Source organism: Phacochoerus africanus, chromosome 16 (genome assembly GCF_016906955.1).
Source record: "Phacochoerus africanus isolate WHEZ1 chromosome 16, ROS_Pafr_v1, whole genome shotgun sequence".
Taxonomy (NCBI): Eukaryota; Metazoa; Chordata; class Mammalia; order Artiodactyla; family Suidae; genus Phacochoerus; species Phacochoerus africanus.
In genome coordinates this window covers 19,783,094-19,794,906 of record NC_062559.1, presented here as the reverse complement: position 1 = coordinate 19,794,906, position 11,813 = coordinate 19,783,094, and the positions used below count along the sequence as shown (strand labels likewise).

The 11,813-nt window shown below is 50.1% G+C and overlaps 1 protein-coding gene across 1 annotated transcript; it reads right to left on the bottom strand.

Annotated features, from left to right (window-relative positions):
* Window positions 1-1,536: 1,536 nt before the first annotated feature.
* Window positions 1,537-4,757, bottom strand: OPN1SW (opsin 1, short wave sensitive). Its single transcript, XM_047763398.1, has 5 exons — window positions 4,394-4,757; window positions 3,914-4,082; window positions 3,447-3,612; window positions 2,837-3,076; window positions 1,537-1,901 (listed from the first exon to the last, which is right to left on the bottom strand). The coding sequence occupies exons 1-5, from the start codon at window positions 4,755-4,757 to the stop codon at window positions 1,782-1,784; spliced, it is 1,059 nt and encodes a 352-aa protein (XP_047619354.1). The 3' UTR covers window positions 1,537-1,781.
* Window positions 4,758-11,813: the final 7,056 nt, after the last annotated feature.

Here is an 11,813-nt window from a genome sequence, read left to right as displayed (position 1 = left end):
CCTGGTGGCTCAGTGGGTTAAGGATCTGGCATTATCACTGCTGTGGTGTGGATTCATTCTCTTGCTGGAAACTTCTGTGTGCCTTGGGTTTGGCCAAAACAACAACAACAACAAAAAAAACAACCCCCCCCCCAAAAAAAAAACGCATTCCTGCTGTGGCACAGTGGGTTAAGAAACTGATTGCAATGGCTCTGGTTGCTCTGGAGGTGCAGGTTTGATCCTTGGACCTGCACAGTGGGTTAAAGGATCCGGCATTGCCCTAGCTGCAGCATAGGATGCAGCTGTTGCTCAGAGTCAATCCCTGGCCCAGGAACTTCCATATGCTATAAGTGCCACCATTTAAAGACAAAAACACAAATAAAAAACAGGGTACGACAGATATGTACGTTTAGCCAAATAGAAGGTGGGGAAGGAAGCACCTGGAGTAATTCATGCTGGCGGGGGGGTTTATGGACATGGCTGTCCTTGCCAAAGCTATAGCAATAACTGGCAGTGACAGTATAAGAAATTCTTTCAGACTCATATTTGGGACCTACTAAAGGGTTTTTTAAATTTTACTTTTTTTTTGGTCTTTTTCTAGGGCTGCACCCACAGCATATGGAGGTTCCCAGGCTAGGGGTTGAATTGGAGCTGTGGCTGCAAGCCTACACCAAAGCCACAGCAACATGGGATCCAAGCCGCATCTGTGACCTACACCACAGCTCACGGCAATGCCAGATCCTTAATCCACTGAGCAAGGCCAGGGATCAAACCCGCAACCTCATGGTTCCTAGTTGGATTCATTAATCACTGAGCCATGACTGGAACTCCTAAATTTTACTTTTTTTTTTTTTTGCTATTTCTTTGGGCCGCTCCCGCGGCATATGAAGGTTCCCAGGCTAGGGGTCGAATCGGAGCTGTAGCCACCGGCCTACGCCAGAGCCCAGCAACACAGGATCCAAGCCGCGTCTGCAACCTACACCATAGGTCACGGCAACGCCAGATCGTTAACCCACTGAGCAAGGGCAGGGACCGAACCCGCAACCTCATGGTTCCTAGTCGGATTCGTTAACCACTGCGCCACGACGGGAACTCCCTAAATTTTACTTTTAAAGTGTCTCCCATTTCTAAGGTATTTTCCTAAGTTTGTTCTAATTCAAAATCTATCGTCTCTGAATAGATCCCCAGTAGGAAAAAAAAAAGTTACTAAAATGGAAAATAATTATGTCTATACACTGAAAAATTAACCATACTCCTTTACAGTTGCTTTGTATATTAATTCTGTTCTCCAAGTGCTTTAAATTGTGCCACTTAAGAGTAGAAACTGGGAGTTCCTGTTGTGGCTCAGCGGTAATGAACCTGACTGGTATCTATGAAGATGCAGGTTTGATTCCTGGCTTCACTCAGTGGGTTTAAGGATCTAGAGTTGCTGTAAGCTGTGGTGTAGGTTGCAGACATGGGTTGGATCCTGCATGGCTGTGCCTGTGGTGTAGGCAAGCAGCTGCAACTCCGATTGGACCCCTAGCCTGGGAACTTCCCTATGCCATGGGTGTGGCCCTAAAAGCAAAAAAAAAGAGTGGAAACTGATGACTGTTGAGATGGCCTTTGGGTTGATCTGAAGTAGACCCAGCTGGAACAGTAGCCTTGTCTCAGTAGGGAGGAACTGGTAGGAAAATTGACTCCCCAAATTGCTGTCACTCCCCTTCCTGTTTTCTGTGCTGTTAGTGGTTGGGATTTTGATAGAGAAAGTAGAAATTTCCTTAAATGTGAAATCCTCGCTGCAGATATGCCAGTGTGGCTCCTTAGTTGGGGCCAACTTGGCTAGAAGAGACAGTAGAAACTTCGGTTTTCTGGGAGCTAGACATGTCAGACTCATCTGTCATGGGCTTTCCGCACACCATCTCCATGATGCAAGCTCGGAACTGGAGGGAAAGAGCAGAACTGGAGGCAGTCCCTTTGGCAGACCAGTACAGAGGAGACCACGTCAGGAAGCGTGAGGGGGCGGGGAGGAAGGTCTCATTCTTGGTATCCCCAGAGCCTCACCCAGTGCCTCCGGCGGTTTTGAAGGCATCTCTGTTCTGAGAGCCAGCTGTGCTCCAGCCTGAGACCACTCACTGCTCCTGGGTCTACAGTCAAATTCCCTGCACATTCTGGCTGACTCAGGCTCCACTGTCAGGAAACCTCACAAACCATCCTGCCCCGTAACAGCACTGTCAGAAGCGGTCCCCAAACCTGTCCACCCAACAGACCATTTCTAGAAGGTGCTTTCAACTGGGAAAGGACTGCCAATTCTGTTTCTATCCAGGAGGTTTCACATTAGTTTCAGATCCATCTCTGGAATGAAGGAAACAAAATGATTTCAGAGCAGAGTGTCTGCCCTACAAGACAGGAACCCTCCTAGATTTGTCTGAGTTCAGGTTTTTAGCTCAGATTCAGAATTGGGATAGGAGGCCACCCAGTACCTGCTGATGATAAGCTTTGGTAGAACTTTATACACGTGATGTTTGTGATTCATATAAACGCTTCTGTAGGCTAGAGGTTGGAAAGGGTTAAAAACTCATGAAACGGAAGGGCTCAGTTTTCCAGTGAAACAGAAAACTTTTCACTTCTCATTCTACTCTTGGGAGCACCTTGATTTTTATGGCTGCGTTTTGTGATCTTGTCTTGAGGACCACACCTTCATCCCTGTGCTCACTTAGCTGTGTGCTTTCCAGCCTCCTAAATTTTCCACAGCTTCCCATGGTCACCCCTAGAAAGCCTTAGAGCAGAATCCAGGGTGCTCTGAGTTAAAAGTCATTGTTGAGAAGAACCAGGTTTTACCGACTAGGGTCTCACAGGACTAAATAGAGAGCTTTACCTGCTTATTCATGAAGCAGTAGATGATCGGATTGTAGATGCAAGCACTCTTGGAGAAGAAGGCAGGAATGGTGACAAGCCGTAGGTCCACCCCGTGGTTCCGGTTGTTGACTATATACATGGCCAGGGCAGCGTAGGGCGTGTAACAGACACAAAAGGACCCCACCATCACCACCACCATGTGGCTCACCTCCCGCTCAGCCTTCTGGGTTGAAGCTGACTCCTGCTGCTGAGCTGCAACCTGGGAAGCACACAGAAAACATCAAGCCCTTGTCTCCCTGGCCCCGACCTCCCAGGTCTCTGGACCCTTTTCTCCCAGGGGTCTCTCTTGTGTTCCAGCTTCTGGCCTAGTCCCTCCGGGTCCCCTGCCTTGAGGAAGGCGAGGTGGAGGCAGCTCTCTGGTCTGTGACGTTGGAAGGGATCCCATGCATCTCTTGATGTGCCTGAGCAGGATGGCCCCGCCTTATGCTTCCTTCCATCCCCCTGTCCCCACGTCCTTCACGGCTTTTAGATGCCCCTCTGCCTGGCTGTTTTCTGTTCTAAAGCACTTACTGACTCTTCTCTCTCCCCTAGAGCCCCCTGATCCCTCCTGACCCTCAAAAGCCACTCACAGCTCTGAGGGCCCCCAGCAGCTGAGAGTAGGAGAAGCAGATGAGGGCGAGAGGCACGATGTAGCAGAAGATGAAGAGGAACCAGGTATAATACTCGCTGTAGTACTTGGTGCCCACGGTGTACCAGTCGGGGCCACAGGAACACTGCAGGCCCTCAGGCAGGAACCTGCAAGGGACCAAGCACTGGCTCACCGCACGAAGTAGTGGAGGGGGAGCTGAGGCTTCTGGACTGTGTTCTCCACTTAGAACCCAGAGTGACTTCAAGCAGGGGCTCTTTTCTATCCTCACCAGCGAGCCTGTAGCAACTCCAGCTGCAGAGTAAACTTTAGCACTTGTCTCCCACAGCCCTTTCCCTTCTCTATTCCACCAGCTCTTGAAGAATTAGAGGCCAAAGACTCCCCAGCGCTCTACCCACCCCTGCAACCTGAGTTTCTAGCCAAGTCAGCACGACTGCCCCACACTCTCACCGGCTCCAGCCAAAGAAGGGTGGGATGGAGACGCCAATCCCAATTGCCCAGGTGGCCAGGACCACTATCAGTGCATGCTTGGAGCTGAAGCGGAAGTTGCCGAAGGGCTTACAGATGATGATGTAGCGCTCAAAGGCCAAGAAGGCCAGTGACCAGCCTGTCACCAGACCTGCGATGAAATGTGAGGGCAATGGGGTCAGCAGCCCCACCCATCCTGCAGGCAGCGTGGAATACAGATGGGGTGGAGGAAGCGCAGGAGTGCCGGGGTCCGGGCAAGATTGGAAGAGAGAGCCAAGTCGAGTCTGGGACTCGGTCAGAAGACTTCTCGTCGGGGTGGTTTGGTACCTTGATACTCAAAAGAGCCCCAAACGTCTTCCCCCAGATTCCTCTTTAGGGGCCCCCTCTAAGCCAACAGCCTAGTGCCTGGTTCCAATCCTAGAGCAGTGGCCTTCACCCCCCAGCCCCTTTCTCCTGAGGTACCTGCTGCAGAGCCTAGGAAGGCCTCCATAGCACAAACACGGCGGCCGAAGACGAAGTACCCATGACAGCTGGCAATGAAGACGCTGAAGACAGAGAAGATGCAGTAGATGAAGCCCCCCAGGGACACGTTGACCAGAATATAGTTGAGGGGCTGCCGCAACTTTCTGTAGCGCAGGGTGGCCACCAGAACCGTGGCATTGAGTGGTGTCCCTACAAGGAAGACAAAGCCCATGAAGGCTGCCTGGAGGTGGAAGACCCAGACAGGGGCGAGGTGGTACTGAGGCCCATCCCACGGCCCCACCAAGGAGATGTTCTTGAACAGAAGAAACTCCTCCTCCTCCTCCTCCTCTGGCATCTTGCTCATGGGCTGTCCCCCACCCCCTCTGATTCCTCTTATAGATCATCCTCCCACCGCCACTTCCCCCCACCCTGCCAAAGAACCTCTCCTCCAAAGCCACTTTCGGGCTCCCTGAAGGATCAGTACTGATCCTAAGCCTCCTAAGCACAGAGTTTGGGATTAGAGACCTCAAACCCCCACCTAAACCTCCTTTTGTGGCCCCAGAGCCGATTGTGTGTTCTTCAGAGGATAAAAGATGGGGCTCAAAGGATCTAGGGCCTGGGAGGGAGATACTGACCCATATTTAATAAAGCTCCTTCCACCACTTTTTCCCCCTTGAGTAGAACTATCAAGGGCACCCCTCTTCATTTGGCTTCAGGCACCACTAAATCCCTATAGGTGTCTGTGCCCCATCTGTCCCTTTGTGGAAAGTACCCCCTAAGCCTCCCTCTCCAGGGATCTTGGGCTCACAGCCAGCCTGGGAACCAGCCTCGGGCTGCAGGAAGAGACAGGGAATGGAGAGTGCCCTGGAGCACCTTAGCAAGAGCCTTCATGGAACAGTTCAAGGGTGACTTGCCAATGCCTAGAGAGCTAAGGCATCCCCGGCTGCCAGTTTCTTCATGGTGTGTCTCCCCAGAGAGGGTACCTTTCCTATTCAGACGTCCCCCAGCCAGGTTGAGGTTGGTTTGTTCTCTGTCCGTCTCATGCCATGTTCACACCTGCCCCTGCCCTTAGCTCAGCAGTGCCCAAGCTGCCAGGCTTCCTCCTGTCTGCTCATCCAAGACCTGCTCAGCTCTCAGCCTGACTCGCAAAGACCTCTGATGAGAAGCCCACCCCAGGGACCCCCACCTGGCTCTAAGTTCTGCTCACGCTTATATTCAACGTTACACTTTGGGCCTTACGAGTGTATCTTCTCTCCCACCTCAGTTGCCTATAGATACATAGATAACAGTGCCACCCTTTAGATACAGGTAAGTTAAAGATGAAAGGATGGCCTGGTGATGGCAGAGTAGTTTGTATCAGGAGTTCCTGTTGTGGCTCAGTGGTTAACGAATCCGACTAGGAACCATGAGGTTGCTGGTTCGATCCCTGACCTTACTCAGTGGGTTAAGGATCCAGCGTTGCCGTGAGCTGTGGTGTAGGTCACAGACGTGGCTCGGATCCCGCGTGGCTGTGGCTATAGGGTAGGCCGGTGGCTACAGCTCCAATTCGACCCCTAGCCTGGGAACCTCTGTATGCCATGGGTGCAGCCTAAGGCCAAAAAAAAAAAAAAAAAGAGTAGTTTGTATCAGAGGAATCCCCTCAAAGGTAAAACTTAGAAACTCTAGTCCAGACAAAATATGAAAGGGACCCAACTCTTGAATAAAAGGAACCACCTACCACCTACATTCAAATGAATTTTTTCCTAAGGAGTCAGCTAGAACTCAAGCAAGAATCCCAGCCCTTTATTGGCTTGAAGACTCAGAAGACAGAGTCTGAGACTCCGGAGCAATGGAAAATTTAAGGTGGGTTTCCTGGAATGAAAGAAGCCACAGAAGGAGGGAAGCCTTCAAATCTGCATACAAACTCCACTCAAATGCTAGGCTGACTGCTGAGCTGTGTGCGGAGGCATCTCCCAGGAGCCCAGCAAAAGGCAAGCGCTGGCATCTAAAAGCAGAGCAGAGATTCTGGCTGCTACTCGCTGCAGCGGAGAAACTTTAGGTTTGATTCCTCCCCAGTTAGACGAGCTGGGTACACACTTCAGGCTTTCCATTTAAAACTCCCCAAAGGCCACACTTTAGGACTAAACTCTATGTCCCTTGAATCCGGAGCTAGAAAGTGAAGATGGAGACAGGTCAGCCATTTCTGAAAGACTGACATCTCTGGGCACAAGAGCACATGTGCTCGTGTGCACACACACACACACACACACACACACACACACTCGCACACTCACACAGACACTCACCCACGGGTAAGATTCCTGGTAAGTTCCTGCTAAAGGTCCAGTCATTGTGAGGCTGCTTGGTCTCCACTGGTTTGTCTGAATTAGCACATCTCTTGCCCTAGGCAGGCCCTTAGCACCAGGGCCAGAGACCACCCAAAAGGCAGTGTTTTAAGTGCCTGTCCCTGGGCAGGGCGTGTGGCTGCATGTCAGCCTGGGCTGAGTGGGGCGAGTCAGCCCCAGCTGTCAGCAGGGCTCTGCTGAGGTGCCCACCCCTGCAGCTGGTTCTGACAGGAGACTGCAAGGGCAGCCCCTGGGCTTGAGCTGGCAGCCCAGCTGATATGGGTAAAAGACACCCAGGCCCTCGTACTGCCCTTCCTCAGGCCAGGTGGCTGCATCTTTGGCCTCTCCCAGTACTGTCCCGACAGGTTCCCGAACAGTCTCTCCCCACCCTATTCCACGGCACATCAGAAGGAGGGGCCACGGGCCCACTCTAAGAGCCACCCCAGCCACCTCTAGAATGGGGCAGTTGCCCTCTGTTGGGGTTCAGGCCAAAAAAGAGCCTTACCCAAGCATGGAGTTTCACAGGTACCTAAGCAAGGAACAAAAGATGTCCAGAGTCACTGAAGCCGTGGGGTAGAAGGAAGGGAGGTTTTGGGGTGAGGGCATGTGGTAAAGGAGAAGAAGAATGATATAAAAACTGGAGACGTTTTAGGCTGTGGATCTCCATAGCTGAGGGTTCAGCATCCACAGATTGAACCAAGATATTAAAAAAAATTTTAATTCCAGAAAAGTTACAAAAAGCACAGTTTACATTTGCCCTATGCAGGTAATTATTTACACAGCATTTGCATTGTGCTTACAACTATTTACACTGTATCAGGTAGGATAAATAACCTAGAGATGATTTAAAGTATCCAGGAAGCCGTATATTGATTATATGCGAATTCTCCCCCATTTTATATAAGGGATTTCAGCATCAGAGGATTTTGGTATCTGCAGCAATCCCCCACGAATACTGAGAGACGACTGTACATTTAGGGTGTAATATTGTGCCCTTTCCAGATTTAAAGTTACTTTTGTCAATTTAGGAACATGGTAATGCACTAAAGCTTCACAGAATATCATGTTAGGTACATTTAGACTGGGGTTTCTCAACGTTAGCGCTATTGACATCCTGAATCAAATAATTCTTTGTTGGGAGGTGTTGTTTTGTGCCATGTAGGATGTTTAACAGGATCCCTGGCCTCCAGGTACCAAGAGCAGCACCACCACCACAGTCATAATAACCAAAAATGTCTCCACCAACCTGGACCTACTGTGTAGCACAGAGACCTATCCTTAATACATTGTAGTAACATATAAGAGGAAAGAATCAGAAAAAGAATAGATATATGCATAACTGAATCACATTGCTGTACCCCTGAAACTAACACAACATTGCAAATCAACTATATTTCAATAAAAATTTAAAAACAAAACAAAGCAAAAAAACCACAAAACCATCTCCAGACGCAAATGGCCCCCGAGAAGCAAAATTGCCCCAGGCTTCCGTCCCCTCCAGTTGAGATTCAACCATTTAGAAGTAAACTTCTAAATATCCAGAACCAAATGGAAAACTTGGGGAAAATTTGGTTTTGGTTTTGGTTTTTGTCTTTTTGGCCTCACCCGCAGCATGTGGAAGTTCCCAGGCCAGGGATGGAGCCAGGACCACAACAGTGACCCGAACTGCTGCCATGACAAATGCCAGTGAACCTGCTGTGCCACAAGAGGACTCCAGACATTTTGTTTTTCTAGTCCTTCTACTTCTCTAGAAAAAAAGGAAAGTCCTAGAAAAAGAGGATATTTTCTGAATTGTTTCAGGGTTGTTGTTTTTCCCTATTCTCTTTAGTAGTGTGTGCATTCACATTCTCCCACCTTTTCCAGAAATCGTTTAAGGGAAGTTTGCAGGACTATATAGGACACATATAAGAGCAAAAGAAGAGAAACAACAGAGGGGAGATCAGGAGTCAGGAATGCAACTGAAATACCACTCTGGGGGCTCACTACCTGCGGACCACACACTCGTGCTTCCCAGCAGCTACTCATTGACATGACTCAGTGCCCAGAAAGTAAACAGAGACCAACTGTTGCTGAGACTGTGACAGACAAGAATGGGCTTTCACACAGGAGACATGGGGGTGCTATAATAAACAATGTCCTGGACAACACCTTTATTTTTTGCTTTTTTAAGGCTGCACCCGCAGCATATGGAGGTTCCCAGGCTAGGGGTCAAATCAGAGCTGTAGTTACTGGCCTACACCCACAGCTCACGGCAACGCTGGATCCTTAACCCACTGAGTGAGGGCAGGGATCAAACCTGCATCCTCATGGATCCTGGTCAGATTTGTTTCTTCGGAGCCACGATGGGAACACCCTGGACATCATTTCTGAGTAGCACAACAAGCTGTTTCACAGCACTGGGTCCACTGCTGCTCAGGGCCCTCAGTAGGGGCTCCACACAAAGCACGATGCAGAACTGGACATAAACCAGAACCATTCGGCTGGCAGCCAAATACAGCTCTGCCAGCTGCTCTGATCCAGAGGACATTTCAACCCTCTGGAGGGCTGCGAGCCATCGCTCCCTGTCCGCTCTAAGCGTTGCTTCTCTCTGCTTCGTGTTTCATCATGAATTTCTGTTGCCAGAGGATTCTATACACCCAGGGCTCAAGATTCAAAAAGTACAATAGAAAATACGGTGAAAAATACCTTTCCCTCCCAGGCTCCCAACTTCCCTCTCCAGAAGCAGCCGGTGTTCATTTTCTGCCGGGTTTCTCACCGGTAAGAGGTGGCAATGAACTTGAAATGATGTGTCTTGACCATGTTGTCTGTTAAAATACTGACCGGTCAGGCTCTCCAGACTAATGGTGAGAGAAGGGAAGGGTCCACACGCTCTTGTGAAAGTGGAGATGCCAAGGATTTGCCTAAACAAATGCCACCCTCACGCCGCCGAAGGAAAGGGCGGACAGCCCCAGAGGTAGAGCCACGACTCTCCCTAGAGAATTCCATCTGTGGCTTTGAGACGCAGTGGCAACTAGGACACTGAGGGCCTGGAGTCCTACCCTCTAGAGCAAGACCACCGTGAGTTCAGCCTGGAAAACAAGGCATGGTAGGTGCCAATGGATCTCCACCAGGGGAGCACTCCTCTCCCCCAAGCCCTGGAGGCATTTGGAAGGGGGCAGGGTGGGGAGGGGTGTTTTATGAATATCAGCAGAGAAGGGGTTACTGATACTGAGTGGGCAGAACACGGCTTTAGACGGGCCGTACTGAGGAGAAGAACGATCCGGCCTCAAATTCCAACAGCACCCCCAGAGAAAAGCACTGGCTGGGATGCAAGCCTGGTCTCAGCCTGGAAACATTCTCGGCATTGTCCCCCCCACCCCCCACCCCCCGCCCCGGAGCCCTTGCTTGGAGCCACCCCACTCCCTCGCACACCCAGCGAGACGAACAACGAGGGAATGTGTGCTGAGCTCATGGGATGACGCATTGAGTGGCTTTTCTTTACAAGCCAGTTTAAAGCTGAGGCACAGACATCACTTATATCTGGAATTTAGTGTACGGCACAAATGAACCTTTCCATAGAAAAGAAACTCATGGACTTGGAGAACAGACTTGTGGTTGCCTGGGGGAGGGGGAGGGATGGACTGGGAGTCTGGGGTTCATAGATGCAAACTATTGCCTTTGGGATGGATAAGCAATGAGATCCTGCTGTGGGAATTATAGCACTGGGAACTATAGTTATTTATGATGGAGCACGAAAATGTAAGAAAAAAGAACGTATATATGTGTGTGTGACTGGGTCACCTGGCTGTGCAGTAGAGAATTGGCAGAGTACTGTAAAGCAGCTATGATGGAAAAAATAAAAATAATTTAAAAAAAAAAAAAAAAGGCTGGGGAAACAGCTACCCAAAAAAGTCCCTTTGGTTTTAGACTAGATGAGCTGTTGCTTTTCTCTCTGGCCATGATCTGCTAACAGAGCCAGTCATCCAGACCAGACACTCCCGGATGGAGATAATAAAATTTTATTCCCTGGGTACAAAGGAATCTTGCCCAATCCATTCTCTAAAGTGAGGGTCATGCTTCCCGCATCCAAGTGAGGGTGGGTCCAGGAGGAAACCTGCTTTTGGGTGGAGGGTGGGAGGGTTACCTCAGGCTTATGATTTTTTTTTTTTAACCTCGAGCCTAGTGCTAAGGATCCACTTACGTATCTGTTGGCCCTGCTGGGTTTTTGGTGCATAGTCCTGACTTTCTTTCCCTCAGATAGGCATTCATTTTTTCTAGAGGCATCTACAACAGCGGTTGGGCCGTGAGGATGAAATGAGATTAATCTGGTTAAGTGCTTACATGAGGCTGGGCACACAGAAAAGCTTGGGAACTGTTTGGTGTCGTCAACAGGATTGCCAAGTGCCAACCACAGGGGTGGATCCAAAGATCAATAGGACAGATCCCTGGTGTCTGCCCCTCCTCTCCCCAAGTGCTTCCGCCTCATAGAAGGCGGTCCCCCTAGAAGCCAGCAAGGATCCTGGGGTGTGGCGGGTGTGGTACTATGACAGCCTACAAGAGAGAGCCTGGGAGCTCCTGTTGTGGCTCAGTGGTAACAAATCCAACTAATAACCATGCAGATGCGTGTTCGATCCCTGACCTCGCTCAGTGGGTTAAGTTACCGGCGTTTCTGGGGGCTGTGGTATAGGTGGCATATGGGGCTCAGATCCTGTGTTGCTGTGGCAGATCTGGCAGCTTCAGCTCTGATTTGACCCCTACCTGGGAACTTCCATATGCCGCAGGTGTGGCCCTAAAAAAAAGAGAGAGAGAGAGCCTGGCGGAGCCTCCTGAGGTCTCCTACAAGTTGCCAGTTTCTGAGGTGTGCCCTCCCCACTCATCCTCATTTGGGGAACCCCAGCCTAAAGACCCCAGGCCACCCTGAGCCAGTTGGTAGGCTCTTCCCTGAAGCCTCCCTGGAAAGGATGAGTAGGGCAGGTTGGGGTGAAGGAGGGACTGTGGGGATTTATAGGATGTATTCCCCATCTCTGGTTTTCTAGAAAGTCAGGATGACAGTATGTACCGCGTTTAAAACAGTATTGCATTTAAAGCATATTTGGATTCAGACAGATGCGCTTCTT

Coding starts and splice junctions, on each gene's coding strand:
- OPN1SW (XM_047763398.1), bottom strand. CDS start 4,757: ATGAGCAAGATGCCAGAGGAGGAGGAGGAGGAGGAGTTTCTTCTGTTC. Junction 4,083..4,393: donor CTTCCTAGGCTCTGCAGCAG/GTACCTCAGGAG, acceptor ATTTCATCGCAG/GTCTGGTGACAGGCTGGTCA. Junction 1,902..2,836: donor ACTGCTTCATGAATAAGCAG/GTAAAGCTCTCT, acceptor CTTTCCCTCCAG/TTCCGAGCTTGCATCATGGA.